Here is a 24,546-nt window from a genome sequence, read left to right on the forward strand (position 1 = left end):
ATGAAGAAGCCACAGGAAAAACAGGGGAATCTAGTTTCGGCCCTGAAATTCTCAATGATTGGCTAGGACATGAGGAAGGAAATAAAAATGGAAGTTGGAAATAAAAGAAGAAGATTAAAGACGAGTAGAAACAATGTTAAAATAGAGATGTAAACAATATGATAATTGTTATTATTATGACTATTAGGATTATTATGCTTAATATTATTATTATATTCTTATTAGAAGATATGTTAAGAGGGAAAAATGAGTAAGTTTACTCTGTTCAATTTCCCAATATACTACAATTGTAACAGTACTGGGTTTCAATTTAGTTTGCTACCGGTTCACTTGTGCGCGTGGTCATGCGCACTCACAATGCTTCTGTGCATGCGCATAAGCGTCTGGGTGGGTGGGCGGAGCCTCCTGCTGCCACCACTACCAATTCACCCAATCCGGGGCGAACCGGTAGCAACCCACCACTGAACTGTAAAATCAGAGAATTAATATCAATGTAATGAATGCTGTTGTAAATTTTGATGGTTATTGCACAGAGATTATTTGTACCCAGATGACACATTGTTTAAGGGAAGATTGAATGTTTATATTTTAAAAAAAAAACAATAAAAACTTGTTTTTTTAAAAAAAAGAAAGAAAAAGAAAGGGAAGGGAAGGGAAGGGAAGGGTCATGGAGCAAAAAAGGCTCAACCAGTTCTTTTGTACTTTCCACCAAGCAGTTCAGCTTGTTAATTGCCACATGTTAACTCATATGAAACAGTTGTTTGGGGGGAGGTTTAAATAATTTAATGTCTAGTCTCTTTTCATATTTTACACAGGAAACTGCAAATCTTTTCTTGGCTGAAAGCAAAATAGAACAAACTTGTATGATAATTCAAGATTCCAACAGTGGGATACTGCTTCATAGGTGAAAGCACCATCTTTCCTAAAGATTACCTTTAGAACTATTCAGGATCATCCTTTTCTGGTAATTCATTATAGATTTTCTAACAATTGTAAATACCGCACAAGTACTATAAGCTGCAGCGTGTATATATGCATATGTGTATATATGCCAAGAGGCCCCTTTCTGTCAAAAAAGACCTGAATCTAAAATCCATTACATAAATATGGCTTACCATCACTACTCCAGAGATAAGATATTACCAAGTCACTACTCCAAAACAATGTGAGCATTACAATCAATGGAATAAGGATGCTGTGGATGAAAACTATCAACATTTGCATGGTCACACATATCTATCCCTGTTACAGAATACATACTATGGAGAAAAAAGGTCCCTCAATTTACATGAAAAGAATCAATCCTTAGTCAAAATGAATGATTTAATCAAGCCAGTCACATTTTTTTTCATTTATCATCATTCATTGAGTTATTGAAAATAAATAGAATGCTCCTCACATTTCAGCAATCAAGCTAGGGCAACTTAAAATTGGGAGAAGCACACAATATATTTCTCCATAAATATGTTGTCTTGTAGGCTCCATTAGATCTGGAAAAATTCTGTTGTTGACTCTCAGAAGGATTGCATTTCCCCATTTGAGACATGTCACAATCTGGGGGTCCTTTTAGACTCTCAATTCCTGCTCATAAAGCAGGTGGAAGCAGAGTGTTTTGCACAAGGGCATCTGGTGTTCCAATTGTGGGGTTCCTGCACTGGGAGGACCTTCAGAAATTCATTCATACCCTGTTTCCCTCACATTTGGACTACTGTAATGCACTCCTCATGAGGCTGCTTTGAAGACCATCTAGAAGTTACAGCTAATCCAGAACCCAGCAGAACAGCAATGAGGGATGCACTGTATTAGACACATATAAACCTGCTGCTTTTTCACTGGTTGACAATTAATTTCAGTGTGCCATGCACCTTTAAAGCCCTTCATGGGGCAGGCTATTGGAAGGGCCACTTATCTCCAGTGGTCTCTGCCCATCCAGTTTGGTCCAGCAGACTGGATGTACTACCATTGATTTTAAAAATGTCATCTTTCAGGATGCAGAAAGTATGCCTTCTCTGTTGCAATTCCCACCCTCTGGAATTTATGTGGCTCCCAACCTTAAGTCATTTCGGAAATTATAAAAAAACTCGTTATTCTTCTTGAGGACTTAGAGATAGGGTTATTGTGGCACACACAAACCCCCACCCTTTCCCCTCCTTTGTTTTGTTTTATTTGGAGACAATCTGTTTTGATTTGGAGATGATCTGTTTTGGTTTTGGTTTTGGTATTTTTGCTATTTTACTGGCTTCAATTTTTATCTATTTTTTTTTTAAGTAAGCCACCCAGAGTAATTGAGGAGTTGAGCATCCTGTAATCTAAATAAACCAATACATAAATAAAATATGAAAACACCATCAGTCGAAGGACACCTTGTTTGACCATGAGCACGACACTTTCTTTGCAAATAATTTCAGGGCCTTTTTTTTTCTCTCTATAAAAGGATAATGTTAGGCAGAGAAAGGCTGTAATTGTGGTACAGAAATGTTTTCATTGCAAAAATCCAAGATTTTTCCTAGTTTGTAGCTTCAGTGTTTAGTTCTCAAATGTACTCTGCCATAAACCTTTCCTAAGAAAATTTACTACTGCGCTAGGGAGGACTTGAGTTTTATGTAGCAGCAAACCACAACCACTAGAGGACAAGTGCCCTTTGTCATGATAGTTTTACATGACCATTACAACAAGGAAATCAGTGTCGCTTCTAAACAATATAAAGAAGTTGAGAGACAGGTTTATACCTCCCTGAGCCACACCATCAACAGAAAAGAAAATGCTGTTAAGTATACCAGCTCAGGGTAACTAATGAAAAGCCCTAGGCTGAAAATAAATCATGTCTTTCAGGCAAAGGTTTTTATAACAAATGCCCCAGCTTTTGAAAGATGAGGCCTTCTGACCCATCAACAACCCAATCCTGAGAGCCAAATAATAATAACAATAATAAAACCCCAGACCTGAATCATAAATCCAAAGTCAGCCAGTAGAACTTCCTAACTACTACGGCATGCAGTTCTGGTTTGACCCGTACGTTACACAGGATGTTATTCCACTCAGAACAGTAACATAATGCAATCACTGTACTATTAGAGACGGGTAGCTATAGCAAAAACAGTGTTATGATATCATAAAACAGGTTGTGCTTTATGGTTGCTGAAGGAAAGCAAGCCAGGAAATTTTACCAATAACAGAACGCCCATTGTGAAGGAGGGGGAAAAAATATTTTTGTTAGGTAACAAGAGTTGAAGTATGGTCAATTATGGAATTATCCAAGGAATAGCTGATTGTTTTTTTCCCCTATTATTTCTGCTCAATTTACCAGATCTTGCAGAAAGGTCATGCTCCAGGGCCCCTTTATTCAACAATATCACCTTGTGTTCTGCCTCAGCTACGGACCCCAAAGAACGCAGCACACACAAAGTCTGTACAAACCTTAGTTTACTAAATTAAATCAGTCTTTTTCAAATAAAGGCTGTTAATTAACTTTCTTAACAGCCAACAAGAATCCAAAGAATAAATAATCGTAATCTTACTATGGTTGGTAGAAAGCCCAGAAGCAATTTGCAGGAAACTGATAAGAGAACTAAGATCAGGATGCGAAGGAGAGTGAATGAAGTTGTTCCCTGCAAATTGCCTCAGTCGTCCTTCCTTAAATAGTCTAAGGGAGTGGCCAATTAACCCCAAGCCTTACTCTTGAGGAAACCTCCTGAGGAACCACTCCTGTCTTTTGGCAGCTCTGTGCGCCCGTGCATTGAGAAGAGGCTCCTCCTCTTCTTCCTCTTCACTTATGGGAGCTTCTGGAGGTTCTGAAGGCCCTGGCTGAGTCCCTGCCTCTGGCACCACATCTTCTCCAGCCTCCTCATTGTCTGATTCGAATGCCAGCTGCACAAGCTGCTGGTGCAGCACCACACCAGCCTCCTCGCTGTCGGAATCAGCTACTAGCTGCACAGGCCGCTGATGGGCCACAACACCTGTTGGACCCAGAGACATACCTTATCTGTGGCAGTGCCTGCCTCATGGAACAGAATTCTCCTATAAAGATCCAGATCGCCCTGATCCTGATAGCCTTTCATAAGACACTGAAGACCACGCAGAGTCACTAGGAGTCAAGCAGCATATAAATTTTATATACATTTAGATGATGACGATGGTGGTGGTGGTGGTGATGATAATGACAAAATGACCTGGCTGTTCCTCAGGACTTTAAGCAAATTCTGTCGTTGATGTTATTTTATGATTGGAAGTTATCATTTACCTTACGCTTAATAGGTTATTGTTTTTAATTTTTAGGGTTTTAATACACCCTTGAGAGTTACTAGTGTGGGATGGGCGGCCATATAAATTATTTAAGTAAATAAAAAAATAAATTATTAATTGGACTATTTTCAGAAACAGACAAAAGATGTCTGTTTAAATAATAGAAATAATGCATTATATGAATTAAAACAGATATGGTTCTCGACTCAGTTTCCCACGAGCAACTCAACTACATTTACCAAATTTCCTGTCCCCACCTTACTTTTTATATTTCCTTTGAGTGTGCATGTGCATGTATGCAAAAAAGTATTCAAGCTTTCTTAATTCCAAGAATGTCTTTGGCTCTATATGATCCTATTTTTGCAAAAGCATATAATCTCCCCTCAAAATTCCAAACATCAGTCCAGTTCAGGGTTAGGGATCTCTGAAATAAAATATGGATTCTCAAGGTCAGGAACAACTGAAATTGAATTGAAAGAGCCTTGGTGGCGCAGCAGACTAAAGTGCTGTTAAGTAGCACCAGCTGCCTGCAATTACTGCAAATTCAAATCTCACCAGGCTCAAGGTTGACTCAGCCGTCCATCCTTTCGAGGTAGGTAAAATGAGGACCCGGATTGTGGGGGCAATAAGGTGACTTTGTATAAAAAAACCCACCGCTTAGTGGGGTCCAAAAGCCCTACTAAGCAGGTATATACAAAAATATGAAGGCTATTGCTTAACACATTGTAAGCCGCCCTGAGTCTCCGAAGAAGGGCGGCATATAAATCGAACCAATAAATAAATAAATAAACTACCTAAATTAAAGATAAAATCATCATCATCATCATCTTAGTCATTGTCTATCCACTGCAGGATGAAGGCCTCTTTTGCAGGTTTCCAACATATACTGTCCTGAGTTTTCTTTTGCCAATTGGGCCTGCAATACTTGCTGATGTCATCAATCCATCTGGTTTTAGATCTCTTTTGTGGATGCTTTTTATCACGTGGGATGCATTCTATAACTGCCTTGGTCCACCTGCCATCAGTTCTTCTTGTCATGTGTCCAGCCCATTTCCATTTCAATTCTAATACAGATCAATATTTCACAGCTCTTTATCAGAACTAAATGAACCATTTTTTCCCTTCGAGTCATCAATATTTTACTTGAATAAATCTTTTGAAGACTTTTGCTAGAAATATTTTGTAATGGAAACATTAATGGAAAATTTACAGCTCATTTTACCCTACTGAAAGTATGAATCCCTACAAGATCACACTTCATTAGATTGAACTCAAGCATTTAATCTCTGGAAGTATGGATTGAAAGTTCAATCTACTTATATTCTATAAACCAGGGATGTCAAACTCACGTCATCACGGCAGCATCACGTGAAGTATTGGGATTTCCCCCCCCTTCACTAAACTGGGTGTGGGCGTAGCCGGCACATGACACATCCAGCCCATGGGCCAGGAGTTTGACAGCCCTGGTATAAACCATGCTTATATGTTACATCCTTCCTCTTTTGTAAAATTATAGGAATCAGGAAATGATTGTTCTATATTGTTATACCAGTGCTAATGAGAAGAGCTAGGGGCTATCAATTAACCAGCTGCCATGATAAGGACAAGACAAGAATTATCACATATTCCCAGGCCCTTATCACAAGATTCGTAACTTTGAATGACTGGATTCCTTCTCCATATGTAACAGACCAGCAATGGAAGAGACAAGCAGTAACCATTATCTAAAGGCTGACAAAAGGAATTTTATGTCCTTACTTACTCAATATATTCAATTTATACTTGATTTATTTTTAAACAAGAGGGGGGGGAAATCACCTTAAAGGCTTATTTCATTGTACTTCTGCCATATGCCATACAGCTATTAAAATTAGGCTGGAATTGACGTCTCCCAAGTAATTTCAGACTTCTGCCATTAAGCTTTGGTTCGCAACAAAGCCTCATATAATACCATGATCTTGCTGTTAGTATTTAGGTCATTCTGCACTCAGTTTCTAGATCTTTTTAGTTTAACAATAGTATGAAAGATGCTTTTTTTTCTAGTCTAGTCATTCATGTCACATCTCAATTAAAGTATAGGTAGTCATTTGCTTACAATAGCAATAGCAATAGCAATAGCAATAGCACTTAGACTTATATACTGCTTTACGGTACTTTACAGCCCTCTCTAAGCAGTTTACAGAGTCAGTATATTGCTATTGTGACCCCGACTCCCGAGCCTGTCCTAACAGAGGAAGAGGACTCAGAAGGTGATAGGGAGGAACTGACAAGGCCTCCCTCTCCAGGACCCTCCTTTTTGGCAATGCCTCAGGTTCCATCCGAAGGCCAGGAGGAACAGCCTGGGATGTGCCAGGAGGAAGGCATATCGGAGCACCAATTGATAGGGAGCGAGGATGGTAAATCCTGGCTTGATCCCAGGCAGCATTGGAGGGAGAAGCATGTGTAGCAACGGAAGAGGCATGGGAGGGCCAGAGATTGAGCTGAGTCACGGAGCCATGCCCCACCAGGAATAAAAGTGGGTGGGATTGCTCTTCAGGCTTTGTGACGGACAAAGTTAAACTCTGAAGTCACATCGTGATCTCTGAAATTCGGCTTGGATATATTTTGGACTGAACATTGACTAAACTCTTGTCTCATGGATAATTTGTTGCTCCTGGAACGGACTGAAGATAAATCCTCTTCTGCTTTATGGGAGTGAAAACGGTCTTGGCAGGCATTCGACAGTTTGCTGCCAAAACCTTGGTCTGCCAAGAATTCTAATCTGTTTACCTAATAAAATATTGGCAGGCGTGCTTGGTAATACATTTGCCTGTGTGAGGAAGGGGGACAGAACAATTGCCCCCAACAATCTGAGTCCTCATTTTACCCACCTCGGAAGGATGGAAGGCTGAGTCAACCTTGAGCCTGGTGAGATCCGAATTGCCAAATTGCAGTCAGCCAGCAGTCAGCAGAAGTAGCCAGAAGTACTGCACTCTAACCACTGCACCACCATGGCACCATTCATTTGGTGACTGTTTGAATGACTTATGACTGGTTTTCAGACTTATGACAATTGCAGCAACCCCATGATCATGTGATCAAACTTTGGATGCTTGGCAACTAGCTCATATTTCATTGCTAAGTAAGACCATTCTTAATTGAGTTTTGCCCCATTTTATGACTTTTCTTGCCATAGTTGTTAAATGAATTACTGCAGTTCTTAAGTTAGTAACCTACTTGTTAAGTGAATCTGGCTTCCCCAATAACTTTGCTTGTCAAGAGTTCGCAAAAGGTGATCACATAACCCCAGGACATTGTTACCCTCATAAATATAAGTCAGTTGCCAGGTATCTAAATTTTGATCACATGAATATGGGGATGGTGCAACAGTCTAAGGGTGAAAAATGATCACTTTGTTCAGTGCCATTATAGCTTCTAATAGTCACTAAATGAATGGTTGTAAGTCGAGGACTATCTGTGCTCTTCCTATTCTCTTTTGCATAAGAAAAGTATATTGAATCTGTTCTCATAATTTAAGTATATGTTCCCTACTTTAAAAAAATCTTACATAATTCATTCACATTTATATTCCCAAGAATAAAAGCAGATGATGGCTCTTCCAACCATCACAAAATTAGAAGTAATTCTTATATGAATCAGTTAGGGACATGTTTATATCTTTCACTGTTTATGGTAACTGTTTTTATTTACACAGTGAAAATACCCATTTGCGATGGAAAAATTCAGCATCTATTACCATTTCTGCCTCCCAAGATGTCACAACCTGTTAATAACTCAAAGGAGGAAATTAAAAGTGACATTTTTGAAACCAAATGTTACTCCAATTTACAATCAGGGAAAATTTCAACAGCTGCAAAACAATTAGGACTGTTCCTAATCTTTAAGGAGCCAACCATTTCATAGCACATATTATTAAAACGGATTTGAGCGCAACCTCTGCAAATTGGATAAAATCCTGGAAAATGTATTTCAAGAAATAATCTTCCATTAACTGAAGCAGGGACAGAGAGGCCTCATTCAGGTAATCATTTTGAAGTGTCAGGTGATTTCCATCCCCTACAATTTTCACATGATATACTAATCCTGTTTGTGTGCTGTATTCTTATTAAGCTAGTTCGGGTTAATCGTCCTGGTTTAAAATACAGTGGACAGAACATTACAACTACATGGGGTATAATTTCAAATTAAAAAAGGCTAATTGTTCCCAGAATGTAGTAACTGATAAAAATCATCCCTTTTTACAAAATCAAGACTTTTTTGTCATAGGTATCTACTTTGGAAGCTTATGGTTTGAAAGATGGTAAATCCTGCCCTCATTCACCAGCATTCGGACCTGCCGATATTTTAATGTCAAGCAGTAATGCCATGATTATCAGGTACATGCTTTCTTTTCTTGAATGCTACCCAAATATAACAAAAACAGGCAATCCTTGTCTAACAGTTAGTGTGCATTTGTAGTTTTGATGGTGATGAAAAAATAACTCTGCAAACAATCTTGGAATTTAAACCCTTTGTTTAAAGGGTGTCTATAAAGCAAAGGAAGGCTGAAGTAAGATCATAAGCACAGCCATGATTTCACTTACCAACCGCTTCACTTAACAACTGATTTGCTAGTCCCAATTGTTAAACTAGGACACGGGTGTCAAACTTGCCGTGTCACATTGCCATCACGTGACGTTTCATATTTTTCCCATTTGCAGAGCTGGGGTAGCCGTGGCCTACATGTGACGCATCTGGCCCACAGGCCGTCAGTTTGACACCCCTGAACTAGGAGTATCTGTAATATGAATAGGAAAGCAAAGACTTAGAGTAATGCAAACTTGATTAAGGGAAAGAAAGGCTAAGTTTGTCAGTATAAGGTACTGTTTATACCTGGGTAAATTTCTCCAATAAGAGCTTATTCCAACAACAACCAAGCCTTCAATGGTGGATTTCTAGTGGTTCGCCCTGGTTCAGGATAGCGGCAGTGGCAGGAGGCTCCGCCCACCCACCCGGATATCATTATGGATGCTCTGCGCATGCGCAGAAACGCCACGAGTGAGTGAAGCGAGCGCGCACACGCACGCTCATAGTTCCGAACCGGTAGCTAAGGTAAGTAAAAACCACTACTGCTTCAGTTGTGCCTTTAACTCATTATTTCCAGAGACATGTGAACTCTACTGATATCTCAAGAGAGATATTGTGAACATAATCTCAGATGCAGATGCAAAAGTGAATAATGTGGCTTCAGCCTGATTAAAAGCAGGTGTTACACACAGTAGGCTGCAGATGGAGTCAGGCCCTACTGTTACTTGCTTTCTAGTGTATTTAGTGGAGGAAATATTGTTAATACAGATCTAATCAACAAACCAGAAAACTTGCAATTTCAAACTACTTTCCCAAGAATTACTATTGAAATTATGCCTATACATTTAATCAAATAAATATGCCGCTAAATAAATGCACTTTAAATATAAAGTGCATTTTAAATATGCACTTTAAATGCACTTTATATGCACTTTATATTTAAAAGCCATGCATTTTAATATAAACACAGCATGTATTTTTAGCAGCTTTAAAACTGTTTTAAAATGATTGAGACATCTCACAGCTACTTGACAACATAAAACAAGACCTTTCCAATCCCATTGCCTGAGGGAAAAGCCAAGTCTTCATGGACTTTCTGAGACCTATGAGATTTGGGGCCATCTAATCTCATATGGGAGGTTGTTCCATAAGGTGGCCACCATGAATGAGAAGGTACACCTCCTGGGTCCCATTAAATGACATTGTTTCACAGAAGCCAAATCAGATGAAAAGGCAGCAACCATCAGAGATATACTGTATGGTCTCACAAGTAACCTCTTCCTATTCCATGCAGGGCTTTAAAGGTGACAGCTAACATATTGAAGTACAACTGGAAGCCTATGGGGAACTAATGCAGCACTCATGGCAGTGGGATTATGGAGGAGTGCTGTGATGTACTCAAAATGGCAACCCTGCTCTATTCCTGACAAGCTGCAGTTTCTGAATGTTTCTCAAGGGCACCCCCAAGAAGTCTGTGTTGTAATAACCCAATTGGGAAGTGACTAAGGCATGAGTGATCCTGAATAAACCTACCTAATCTAAGAACAGGTATAATTGATACAGTTCAAAATGAAGACACTTCTTGGATGAGAAGTGAAACATTTTTCAAAGACAAACCAAGAAAGTTCAAGTGCTTTTTGGAAAAGCACTTTTGGGGCAACCCTGTCTGGGGAAATGCTGCCTCATCCAGCGTTAACAATGCAAAATGTCCAGATCTAAGAGTCTCCAAAACCCACAGCTATTCAAGTCTTATTGGGGGTAGAGCTGAATTCTGTTGTTCCCTATCTTAGAACCTCAATGCTTTCAGGTATTGAGAAAGAACCTTGACAGCATTGCTTGGATGACTTGGAGAGAGGTATACAACTGAATATCATCATTATATTGATGATACTTCACCTGTACTGATGACTTCACCCAATCAGTGGTGGTATTCAGCCAGTTCTATCCGGTTCAGTTGAACTGGTAGCGGCGGCTGCAGGAAGCTCCACCCACCCACCCGGACGTCATCACATCCTGTTTTTGACGGTCTGTGCATGCATGCACACTCACATTTGCGAACCGGTAGCGAAGGTAAGTGAGTACAATCCCTGCACCGAATGTTAAAAATAGGAATGGGGAGAGACTCAAGTCATTGAGGCACCCTGTAAAACACAGACCTAAGCCTAGATCTTTTACCAACAACAACTGGAACCAACCTCAGAAGAGGTCTTCATAAAACTGTGCTCCTCATGCCAATCCTCCTATACTAATCTGGGCTACCATAATTGATCAGCTGCCAAAAGTTAAAGGAATTCCAAGATGGAGCTACCATCTCCATCACAAGCCTCCAGAGATTATCTACAAGGAAGATCAATGCCATCTCAGGAGTATAATTGGACCTGGAAAATGTTTAATAATCCATTTCCTCCTGGGCCCGTTTTGAAATCCTCCAGGGCAGTTAAGATCCAGTGATTGCATTTTAACAGCAGACAAACCAATCACTGCTTCCCGTAAAGGAGTCAGAACTGTTTCTTCCCGCAAGGAAATATTTCCCACCAAGAAAATCCCCAGATAGGGGAGACCTGGATCTAAAACATGGTCTTTAGATTAATAGGTTAAAACTCTGTCCAGGTTTGGGGCACAACTAGGGTGGATAAAAATCAATGATTTTTTTAAAAAAATAAAAAAAAATCAGTTTTTTTTTTTAATTTAAATCGGATTTTTTTGATTTAAATCAGATTTTTTTGATTTTTATTGAATTTATTTTAATAAAAAACTTTTGGGGTAAAAATCTATTGTAAGGTAGTTTTCTATTTAAGATACATAAATAACTTAGTTTATTCAGCATGAAATGGAGCTTAGTTATGTAGCATGAGGCTGTATATTCTGCAACACTGGGACTATCGGTGAGTCAACAGTGGGTCAAAGGAGTAGCAGAGATGACAGTTGCTCTTTAAAAATTATGATTTAAATCGAGTTGATTTAAATCAAGCCTTTTTACTAGTGATTTAAATCATGATTTAAATTGTGATTTAAATCAACTCGATTTAAATCAAATCCACTCTGGGCACAACAGCTTCTCATTCAGTTCCATAACTCCAAGCAAATCCAAATGTCTTTATCCAACAGATACAGAACCTAGTAAAGTCCCCATAGAGAACCTGCAGTGGTCCCCATGGTCTCTACCTACCCTGGAGTTACCTGTAATACACTCCCAACAATAAGAGCAGAGAAATAAGGTCCCTAAGATAAACGCATTGAATAAATCCTTTCTCCATGAAATGGGGTGAGGGGGAGCTACAGAAAACTCCAAGACAAACTGGCTACAGTTGAACTCAACATTTCTGTTTCTAAGTTGTTGAAGTGAATCCATTTTACCATCTTTCTTGCCACCGTTGTTAAGTGAATCACTGCAGTTGACTTTGCTCATCAGAAGTCACATGAACCCCAGGACATTGCGGTCATCATAAATACATGCCAGTTGCCAAGCCTTTAAATTCTGATCATGTGACCATGGGGATGCTGCAATGGTCGTAAGTGTGAAAAACAAGTCATAGGTCACTTTTTTCAGTGCCGTTATAACTTCAAACGGTCACTAAATGAATTTAGTTGCGAACTACCTGTAATGATGTTATCTCCTAACACCCAATCATATTCCTACTGCCTCAAGACAAAAAAGGAAATCTAGCATGTCACACACACACACACACACACACACACATGCGCATACACTGTGTATCAAATAATTGGTATTTTGACTCAGGTCTGTGGAGGCCATCAACTCCTAAGCTGCCTCTAATTCCCATTCCAGAGGAAGCGGGTTAAAGCCTCCCAAACTGTTAGGCATAAATTCAGCCACAACACCGAGCAGCTTACGTAGGAAAGAACCCGAGCGGCTTCAGTTTCATTTCTCCAGACCGACCTAATAAAAGTCAGCTATTTAATATAACACTGCATTATGTTCCTCTCAGGATTGCCATAAGTTTGTCTGCCTCCTAACAAACCGAAGTAAATGGAACAGGTATTAGCCAGCCTAAAGCATGACATTTTGCACATGTTATGCCCATCCAGAACAGGATCTCTTGCATTCACCCTCCTAATTTCTTTGTGTCGGAATGGTCAAACAATTGGCAACTCCAAATCTCAACCAACAAATGCTCTGACTTACACATTGGCAAAAAGAATCAGAACACAAAATACAAGCTGAATGGACATTACCTTGTAGATGACCCTCATTCTGTCAAGGACCTTGGAATACCCATATCTAATGATCTAAGTGCCAAAGCCCACTGTAACAATATCGCCAAAAAGGCATTAAGAACTGTAAACCTAATCTTGCGTAGCTTCTTCTCCGGCAATATCACACTACTAGCGCATACAAAACATTTGCTAGACCAATTCTCGAATACAGCTCATCTGTCTAGAACTTGCACTGCATATCGGACATTAATACAATTGAACATGTCCAATTGTAATATCCGGTAATATCACACTACTAGCGCATACAAAACATTTGCTAGACCAATTCTCAAATACAGCTCATCTGTCTGGAACCCGCACTGCATATCGGACATTAATACAATCGAACGTGTCCAGAAATATTTCACAAGAAGAGTCCTCCACTCTTCTGCTCGCAACAAAATACCTTATGCCAGCAGACTTGAAATTCTGGGCCTAGAAAACTTAGAACTCCGCCGTCTTCGGTATGACCTAAGCATAGCTCATAAAATTATCTGCTACAATATTCTTACCTGTCAATGACTACTTCAGCTTCAACCACAACAATACACAAGCACACAATAGATACAAACTTAAAGTGAACCGCTCCAAACTCGATTGCAGAAAATATGACTTCAGCAACAGAGTGGTCAATGCCTGGAATGCACTACCAGACTCTGTGGTTTCATCCCAAAACCCCCAAAATTTTAACCTAAGACTGTCTACTGTTGACCTCACCCCATTCCTAAGAGGTCTGTAAGGGGCATGCATAAGAGCACCAGCGTGCCTACTGCCCTGTCCTAATGTTTCCTCTATTTGTATCTTTTTTATGTATTCAATTCATGCTTATACTTATATACATTACCTAATATATTCTTGAGAAATAAATAAAATAAAATAAATAAATAAATGCAGGCAACTCTGATGCTCTGGCAAAAGTAACTGATGCTATTACAATTTGTTGCTGTTTTAACCATTCAGTCATGTCGACTCTTGGTGATGTTATAGTCAAGTGTTCTCCAGGCTACTCTGTCAAGGACAGCTTCTTTCAGTTGTTGGATTTTCATCTTTGTATCAATTTTAATGTTACCAAACCAGCGTGTTCTTTGCTTGCCCTTCTTCTCATTCCACTAACCATTTCTAGCATCAATGACTTCTCCAATGAATTTACACGCACGGCAGGGCCAAAGTAAATCAGACATAGTCTTGTGATTTTGGCTTCTAATGATGTGTCTGATTTTATACGATTCAGCATCTCTCTGTTGGTTGCTCTGTCTGTCCATGGTAATTCTACTATTACAATAGAATACAGATTATTACAAAACAGAGGAGGAGAAATCAGTGATAGCTTATTATAATTTTAGCTGTCACCTATTTTTTCCCATGTTAAAATAGGTATGTCAACACTAGCAAATCCTTGTCTACCTGCAAACAGGTGAATGCTAGGGAAATGTTATACATTTTAGGAGTCCAGAATAGTCCACTGCAGAGAAACAGAATCCTTTTAATAGAACAAGACATGCCCAGGCAGATTTCCTTATTAGTAGGCAAAGAGTAGACAATGCAGCTTTCAAAGCTTATTTCTTCTCTCCCCAGCATCATTTTGTTCAATTTAGTCCCTCTATTCTTCAGAAAAAAGGTCCCATCAGCATCCATTCTTATTCTTCCATACTGTATATATGATATGCAAACAGAAAATTGAATTGGCTTTAGGTATGATCCTTCTTTTGCCAGAGAAGATATCGTAAACAACACATTTACCTTTTTAAACAGCCGAATAACATCCTCACTTATCTGGGAAAGTCTGACAATGACATTATTCATGAAGATATCGTTCAGCGTGGCATGGTCTCTGCTCTCTCTTCGGGTCTGTGTCAACACTAGATACCAGCAGTTCACAGGAGAAAGGAGGTGTTGATCCTTCCTATAAGCAGAGAGGAAGGAAAAGTGAAAAAAAGATTTTTTTAAAAAAACTCAGTCCATACATGAGGGCATTTTTTAAAATCTCAATAGTTTGGATGTTTGGTGAATATATTTTGCTTTCACAAAGTTTGCCAAAAGAGCCTTAATTCACCCTTTCGGTGAATTGTGCTTTTTTTCTGGATGGCTGCCTCAGCCTATTACAGATCATTAGCCAATACAATGTTACAATTCATAATTGAAAAAGAAAGTACAGAATAATAATATCAAGTTGGTATTTAGGACTGGACAATAATTGTGCTTTTTGGCAGTAGCAATCCAATCTTTTTTTTTTTTTTTTTTTTTTATTGAAAAAGTTTTCAAATACAAATTTTTCCCCCTTTTTCCCCCCCCTCCCCCCCCTCCCTAACCCCCCCTCCCCACCCTTCCCCCCCTGTGACTTCTTCGTAACAAAAAAAAAAAACCCTAATTCATAACAGATTACTTACTCCCTCCTCAAAATACTGACCTTTACTTACTAAAAGTATTATAAATCCCCCTTTATCCATACATTTCAGAAAAGAAGAAGAGAAAAAAACAAAACAAAAAACAAACACATTATACTATAACTATTATAAAATAACTTCTAATTTAGCATAATAGTGTTTTATATCTATACATTATTGCAACAATTCAAAACCACCTTCCACTTTAAAACTATACGATAAGTCCTACTTTAATAACATTTCAAAGCGGGCTCCCCATAAAATCTAATTTAACATTTATTCCACTCTATCCATTTCCTCCACTCCCCTAAATGTATCACTTAAAAATCCCTTTTCTTAAACTAATCAATCTGTAGCTAGCTTATTCACCCACTGTCTTACAAATTTACCATACACAACAATTCTTGATATCTTTAATTCACTGCCCACACTACTTAAAAATATATATATATATATATTCCATTATATCTAAATAAAAAAAGAAAAGACAATAACTTTAAATTTATAGTCCATATAATATCTTCTTGAAGTCTTTCCACTGGATTGTTAGAACCAACATCCATAATAGGGTAACACAGCTTGCTGATGCAACAGTTTATTCAAGGTCTCCAATCATATCTGCCCCCATCAGTAATAAACATCTTCTTATATATATAAAAGTAAAAACAACCACCCGAGTGACATTATAATTATATTCCATATAATAATAATTGTGGGTTTCATCAGGATTATTAATTTCCATCATCATATTGGGTAACAACCCGATCTTCTGCATGTCCCAATGTGATTCTCTTGCCTTATAATTCAAAATAATTATAATATATTTATCAACACAAAAAGAAGTTTCAAAGTAGATAATTCAAAACCATCAATTTGAGGCTCTTTCCATGTCCCAAAATTACGGCAATGCAGAGATCTGCCACTATCCTCAGGATGATATTGACCAATGTGTCGCCTCCTCTATGTTTTCACATAATCATTCATATTTTAAAATCACTGGCTTCACTGTTGCTTGGGTTAGAAATTTCTATTTTTGTACAACCTATTTCTTTTTTGTTTTCTTTTTGTGGGTTTGACTTCCATCCTAATTTTTTGTGTCTCGCGTTTCTTTTTTATCCCTTGTATATCCTCTAATTGGTTTCCATGCTTGTCCTTGCCTTGATAAGTCATCACATTAAAATCAGATGGCACTTCTCTCGAATTTGTAGATAATCCAGCTGGGGTATCCGATAAATCCAAAGGCAATTTATCTGGTACAGTCTCTGTCTTTAGTTCCAGCTCCTTCTGCTTATCCTGTATTATATCTGAAGACGTTAAATTCATTTTCAACCTATTTTGATAAAATTCTTCCGCTCTTTCAACAGTATTTAACTGGTATCTTTCTCCTTGATATCTCAATATAATACCAACTGGGACGTCCCACCGGAATTGAATATTTCTCCTTTTTAACTCAGACACCAGAAAGCCAAATTTCTTCCTTTCCATTAATATCTTAGGTGGGAGTTCCTTGTAAATCCAAATCTTTCTTCCATACAATTGCAAATTAGAATTGAAGGAATTTTGCACAATTTTATTCCTAATTTCTTTATCTGAAAAATAGATTACCACATCTCTAGGCAATTGCCTTTGCTTGGCAGTCCAGGAGTTTATTCGATAAGCTCTGTCAATCCTACAAAACACTTCCTCAGGTTGAATCTTTAAAATCCCAGCTAGAAATTCAGAAGATATTTTCCTTAAGTCATCTCTGTTATTTTCCTGCAAACCTCTAAGTCTTATTGCATATTCTGTAAAATTATATTGTATCTTTAGAACCTCTTTTTCAATCCTCTGTTGCAGAGTTTCTACATTACCAGACTTTTGATCAGCATCCATTTTAAATTTTTCTTCTGAACTATAATCCTGAATATTTAACAAATCATTTTCAATTTTTTGAATTCTATTGTCCAATTTGTCTTGAATTTCATCCATTTTTGACTCTAGTAAATTAGCATTTGTTTCCAACCGAATCATGAATTCTGACATTTTTAAAAATTTTTGCTGCAAAAAGTCAAACTTGGATTTCACCAATTCCTTAGTTTCCTGCTTAAATTTTTCAAGTTGCTGATTCACAATCTCATCCCTTCTTTCAATCTCCTCCAAGAGAAATTCTATTATATTAAAATCAGGTTTCTGGGACTGAAGAGTTAAAACTTGTTCCTTTAAATTCTTAGTGGGGGAATCCCCCCCACCTATTTTTTTGTCTGACTTCACAAGCCTCAGTGCCATGTTTCCGCCTAAGCAGGCTTTGTTAGAAGAAAAAAAAAACAAGACAAAAGACTTCCAGCCAGCAACAATCAGGCCTCCAGGGGAAAAAGAGAAAAACAAAAACAGGAGCGGAGTTTTGTCTACAAATGTAGCCAGTGGTATTTATTCCGCTACATTGTAATAATAAAAAACGGAAGAACTTTCCCTCTCAAACTCTTCTCCAGCCGCGGCAGACGCCATTTTAAAAAAAACCTTTTTTCCTCTTTCTCTTCCTCTATTCTCTTAAGTAATTTTTAAAAGATAAGTAAAATACTTGCGCTTCAGTATTACAGGTCCAGCTCACATTTTCTTTGAGTAATCTGTCAAATTCGCAGGCTTGCTTTTGACGCCTAGCTCTGCATTAGCAGAGGTCTCCCAAAGCCCGGAGCAGCGGCTGGGGATATGGGGCATCTCATCCGCTCCATCCCAAAAGTAAAAGAAAAACTTTTGGGACTCTGCAGAGAGTTCTACCCACCCCTGCCGGCTCTATCTCCGTTTCCTCATGGGAACGGAGTTTTTTCGAGCCGCCGTTCCGTTGTGAAGGCGGCTCTGACAGGCTATGGAAGCTGACGATCCCAAAGGAACGTCTGGCGGCGGCCAGCAGCAAACAGGAAGTCCAGCAATCCAATCTTATAGCCACTTATTTGAGAGCAACTCCCGTATTTTTTTCCAAGCACAATTCATTTCCTACATGCATACAAAGTTCTAATGACTGAGGAATTCATATTATTGTAGTCTAAGTGATCCTTGACTTGCAACCCACAACTGAGCTCAGAATGTTCATCCTAGGTCATTGCTATCATTAAGTGGGTAACCAGGAGGCCTGATTCAATTTTGCAACCATTTTTACAACGGTTGTTAAGCAAATCACATGGTTGTTAAGCAAACTAATCCAGTATATCCAAAGGCGATATCTGGCAAAAAAAAAAAAAAAAAAAAAAAAAGTCATAAATTACAGTCATGTAACCAACCAGTGATAAATGCAAGCCAGTTGCCAAGTGCCTGGAATGCATCATGTGACCACAGGGGTGGGAGTGGCTGTCATAACTTCAAGGATGGGTTGTAAGTAACTTTTTTTAAAAGTCCATTGTAACTTCTAACCATCATCAAGCGACCAGTCATTAAGTGAGGATTGCCTCTTAACTAGAAGGGTCAGAAAAAAATTCTGCTACAAGATTGAATTATGTAACGTGTACATTTCAAAAACCTCATTTCAGACATAAAGTACCCTTTACGTGGAAAAGGAATATGCCACATCATAAATCTCTACATTTCATCACACAGTAAAATATAATAGTAATAATGTTTTCAAAATGTAAGACAACTAATTTACCATGATACAGCCTGTTGAGTAATGAGTTTTTTCTTGTTTTTGTGGACCACGTATGTACCCCAGTAGCAATGCATCAACACAATTATCAACACAGTTCCTTTTTGTGGAAGTCACACTGAGAAACAATGACTGCCACAAATCCTTGAAAATTAACAGCAGGGCATTTTTATTTAATGAGGGAAAGAGAATAAAGTCACAAACAGCATTCTTATACTTTCTTCCCCTAAATATTGAAGAAGACACTTTGAAACTTGCTACAAATCTCTCTCCATTAACACTGCTTTTATTGACAAAATACCCTTAAAATTTGAACACTGGAATCCAAATGTGATACTATGTTCTAAAGTACTGTGGATCATTTGTGTTTTATAGAATTGCTTACAAATAAGGGATGGGTTATAGAAAGAGGAGATATTGCAACGAACAATTCTAACCGCATTGCATGAGGGCCATCCAGGAATAGTGAGAGTGAAAGGGTTGGCCCGTAGCTACATTTGGTGGCCCAATTTAGACCTCGCTGTCACTAACTGGGTGTCCAAATGCCAGTTGTGTCAGGAATCGAGGCCAGCTCCGCCTAGGGGCTGTGACCTCAGAGGAGTCACAAGGGGAACCAAACTTTTATTTACTTGAGGGTGAAGGTTCGTTCTCCGAGCTTATGGGTTGGTTTTCGAACATTTCGTTACCAGGATAAGTAACATCTTCGGCAGAGTTTAGGGGATGAACATTATAAACAAATGTTCTTTGTTTATAAGAGCTTCAGGTATGGGTGTGTCAAGTGAGGGTCTTGTGATGGGTCAGGTGTGAGTCATCCGTGAGAGTCTTGTGATAGGTCTTGTGATGGGGAGGTTACATCAGGTGAAGGTCATTGGGAGGTGAACTGCTGGTTGGGGGACATTGCATTGGTTGGTTGAGGGTCAGTGCTGTCTCTGGTTGGCTGTGCAGTTGATTTGGATTCTGAGGGGTTCATAGGCTTGTTGTAGGTCAATGTGTCTATTGATGGAATTGCTTTGGAGTGCCAGGCTTCAATGAATTCATGAACGAGTGGTACCGTGGCAGGCTATTTTTGTGTTGCTCCAATCAAACTGGTGCTGTTTGGTGTGGGTGTGGAGTAGAGATTAAGCATGGTGATATTTGACTGCCAGCTGGTGGATCATGGCATTTGACTGCCAGCCAGTGTTCATGGAACCTGGTTTTTAATTGATGTGAAGTTTGTCCCATGTAGAATTGGTTGCAATGGTTATAGTTGATTTTGTAGATTACATTGTTGTTTTCATCCTTCTGTATCTTGTCTTTGGCTCTGGATATTCGCCACCATTGTTTATATTTGTTGTGAAAGAAGACTGGAAGTTAGTTCTTCATATGCTTCTTTTTATTTATTTCACCCTTTCCTTTTTTTCCTTTTTCTTTCTTTGCACTCATTACTCTTATTTTACTTTCTTTTCTCTTTCCATGTTCAGTTCTCATTAGTTTTTATTACAATAATTAAAATCATATGTAATATCTTTAGTCTCCCTCTTTTTTTTAAATAAATTTTATTCATAAACACTTTTTTGAAAAACAGTGCATTGTCAGAGTATACCATTTACAAATAAAAAAGACCAAAAAAAGAAGAGTGATGTTAAACATTGACATACAAACTAGTAACAATAATAATGATATAGTAACAATAGTAATAATATAACCAAAAAGCTTTTAGCTATGTTTCTTCTTACATTAAAATAGTGTGATTATTTACCTTCTTGTTTTCTTATTTTCAGTACTAACATTTATGATCTTACTTTTCGCTAATTCCTATCTCTTGTTTCTATCCATTCATAGAATTTATTCCAAATCATATAATATTCTGTATCTTCTTGATCTTTAATTTTAAAGGTTAATCTAACCATTTCTGCACAGTCAACAAAATTTCAAATTACAGCCTCCTCTGGTGGGGTATCACATTTTCCCAATATTTAGCATATACTGTATGATCCTTGCTGCTGTCAGTATGTGTAAAACTAAATATGTGGTCCTTTTATCATAGCACTCTGATAATATACCTAGGAGACATGTTTCTGGTTTCAACTCAATATTCTTGAGCCTTGGTAGTACAGTGGTTTAAAGACCATGTTATTAACACAGCTGCCTGCAATTACTGCAGGTTCGAATCTTACCAGGCTCAAGGTTGACTCAGCCTTCCATCCTTTCTAAGGTAGGTTAAATGAGGACCCAGTTTGTGGGGGCAATAAGCTGACTTTGTATAAATATACAAAAGTATGAAGGCTATTGCTTAACGCATTGTAAGCCGCCCTGAGTCTCCAGAGAAGGGCGGCATATAAATCAAATTTAAAAAAAAAAATTCTGTTTATTATTTCCAGCCAGTTTTGTATTTTCTCCCAATATTCTCTTGCTTTACTACACGTCCACCACATGTGGTAGTAGGTACCTGGGGTCTGACTGCACTTCCAAAACTTAACGGACAGGTTACTGAACATTTTCGCCAGTCTTGCAGGTGGCAGATGCCACCTGTAAAACATTTTACATTTACATTTAGGCTCACTCTTATTCTTGCCATCTTTTACCATAATTTTTTTTTGTTTTTTCCTAAAGCATCCATGCAATAACTGGCTATATAATTGTCACTGGCCTCACAGCATGGAGAGAGAATGTTTTCAAGTAATCAGTATAGTACAACTCCCTGAAATCAATCAACCAAACTGCAAGGAGAAGGCGCCCTCAGTTAAACTGTACATTTATACAGGCATTTGTCTGCCACACAAGTATAGGTAGGCCTCAGACCACAACTGAGCTCAAAATTTTTGTTGCTAAGTGAATGGTAACTAAATCAGTAAAAAGTGTTTCGTTTAGTGATCATTCAAAGTTACAACAGCACTGAAAAAAGTGTCTTATGACAGTTTTTGACTGACAACCGTTGCAGCATCCCCATCATCGCATGATAAAAATTCAGACACTTGGCCAATGACTCATATTTATGACAGTTGCAGTGTCACCTTTTGGGACTTTCTGATAAGCAAAGTCAATGAGGAAGCCAGATTCACTTAACAGCAAGTGATTCAGTAAATATTGTGACAAAAATGTCATAAAATGGGTCAAAACTCAATAAATGTCTCACTTAACAGAAATGTTGGGCTCAATTATGGTTGTAATTTGAGGATAACCTGTATATATTTATGCTGTACTTTTCCTGGAATCATAGTTTTTAATGCTGCTTTTTAGAACTTGACCTCTGGTACTCAGGCCACATTTCTTTACCCTACTCATTATTTCTTACCCAGATAGAATTTGGCACCTCTGGGAAGCCTATTGACATATTTGTAGCCAGCATCCCAAACCTATTTCAAACTGGATCCAACTGCTACCCATAAGCATTCATAGTTTCTGCATGTATAATATTTGGGTCACTGGTGATTGAAGGCCTCTCAGAATGCTAAGAAATAATTTCTTGATGGGTTCCCCTTATTTTCAAATAAGATAAACAAGCATATTGTGTCTTATTATAGGAATACCAAGAATCCTCACATAATATGTGAGGAGCCTTGGTAGTACAGTGGTTTAAAAGCACCCTGTTATTAACACAGCTGCCTGCAATTACTGCAGGTTCGAATCTTACCAGGCTCAAGGTTGACTCAGCCTTCCATCCTTTCTAAGGTAGGTTAAATGAGGACCCAGTTTGTGAGGGCAATAAGCTGACTTTGTATAAATATACAAAAGTATGAAGGCTATTGCTTAACGCATTGTAAGCCGCCCTGAGTCTCCGGAGAAGGGCGGCATATAAATCAATTTTTTTTAAAAAAAATATGCTTTGTGTCGATTCTGTTAGCATACCTCATTTTTGCTGAACTACAGTACACATGTTTTGTCCATAGTATCCCATTGCAAAGACACCTGAACTTCCAGTTTTCAGAGCACACAGATCTATCTGCATACACTGCGTAATATCAGATATTTACCCACATGGTATAAGTCAATGAAATACAGCGAAATATATTAGAAATTGCCGTAATCATTTAAATAATATTCCCAAATCTTGACCAATTTACTTTAAAATGGGCCATGTTAAAGTTTTGACAATCCAGCTATTTTGAGTGTTCAATCAGCTGAGGGACCTTGAAAGAACATCTGAGAATAACTGAATTATTGAAAAGGTTTTGTGGTGAAAATAAATTAACTCAGAGACCAGATTTTCAGAAGCTAGCTTTATTTATCCCAGTTGGCCAGATTTGTGCTATAAAAATATAGATATCAGCTAGATAGAACTTAGGAGATAATAAAAACATTAACTCTTTGTTGCTATCTACTGGCTGTCCAGATGACTTCAACCCAGATCTGATAGTCATAATCTACAGACATGTAGGTCAGGATTGGCCTTCAAAGTTTATGCAAGGTGACCAATGCTGGAGTAAGTCTGGTGAATTCAAACTTAATCACCAGGGAAAGGAAAGATACAAATGATCAGGGTGCTGAGAAATATTATTAATGTGTAAAGCAAATAAATGATTCAGCTTTGTTAAGCTCATATTCCGTTTTCCCTTTGAAACCATTATGTTCAATAATATATTACTTCTATTTAAAATTGATGAACCACTTTAGAAGCTTCAGCAGCAGCAGCACAATTTCTCCCATTCATTCTACTCTTTTGAGGCCTCTGAAAACAGGGAAGGTCTCATAAATTCACTACTACATCAGGATTTTATCATAGAGAAGACACTCTTAGATAGCAAAATGAAGGAACAACTCTACCTTTGACCTCAGTAGCATGCTACAAAAATCAAAATAGTTTAGGAAACAAACTACTGTATATTCAATAAACTAGGGAAATTTAGCCCTAATCTGCTTAATCCACAAGATGTGCAACAGGCAAAGCAAGTATGAATGAATTCCTCTTGAGGCCATGGTGTATAGTATCAAAGTTACATAAAAATACAACAAAATGAATTTTAGATTTAAGCAGTAAGCTAAAGGCTTCTTGAAGGTTGTTAATCTATTCCATACATAAGAATATAGTGCTGACTATAGGCAGAGCACATTCCTGTGGATTATGCACAAGAGCATCCATTGTTGATTAGTTGGTTTGCTGTAATAGTTGCAATTGTAATGCTTAATTGTAATGCTAAGCAACTGTCAGCTATCCTTATGCATATAATTAAAGTACATGAAGCTGATGTTTTCTTTCCTCACTGGGAGATGACAAACTAATATTTTTCTATGTCTATTTCAGCAGGCTAAGAAGTAGGTAAAAGGCTATGCATACAGGATATATATGTGTTTAGTATTTTCTAGATCACTCTCTTCACCAGATTGATTCAGAGTCTTGGGAACTTGGCTCTAGAGCATGGGTGTCCAACTCGATCATGTCACATGACGTATCACAATGTTTTTTGTCTTCGCTGAGCCGGGGTGGGCGTGGCCTGCACGTGATGCATCCGGCCCCCAAGCCACCAGTTTGACACCCCTTCTCTAGAGGACACTAGACTGAGTTAAAATATTCTAGATTAGTCATTATTCCCATCTATTAGCTGT

At 38.2% G+C, this 24,546-nt stretch overlaps 1 protein-coding gene across 2 annotated transcripts in view; it reads right to left on the minus strand.

Moving 5' to 3' along the window:
* SRGAP3 (SLIT-ROBO Rho GTPase activating protein 3) overlaps window positions 1-24,546 on the minus strand; it is a 223,151-nt gene that overhangs the window by 76,590 nt on the left and 122,015 nt on the right. For both annotated transcript variants that reach the window (XM_070933588.1, XM_070933587.1), the window contains exon 3: window positions 14,767-14,929. In XM_070933588.1, the coding sequence (XP_070789689.1) occupies window positions 14,767-14,929 (163 nt within the window). The remainder of the gene's footprint in view (window positions 1-14,766; window positions 14,930-24,546) is intronic.

The sequence above is a fragment of the Pituophis catenifer genome, unplaced genomic scaffold, assembly GCF_029215685.1.
Source record: "Pituophis catenifer annectens isolate HBS135680 unplaced genomic scaffold, rPitCat1.0.hap2 SCAF_2, whole genome shotgun sequence".
Classification (NCBI taxonomy): domain Eukaryota; kingdom Metazoa; phylum Chordata; class Lepidosauria; order Squamata; family Colubridae; genus Pituophis; species Pituophis catenifer.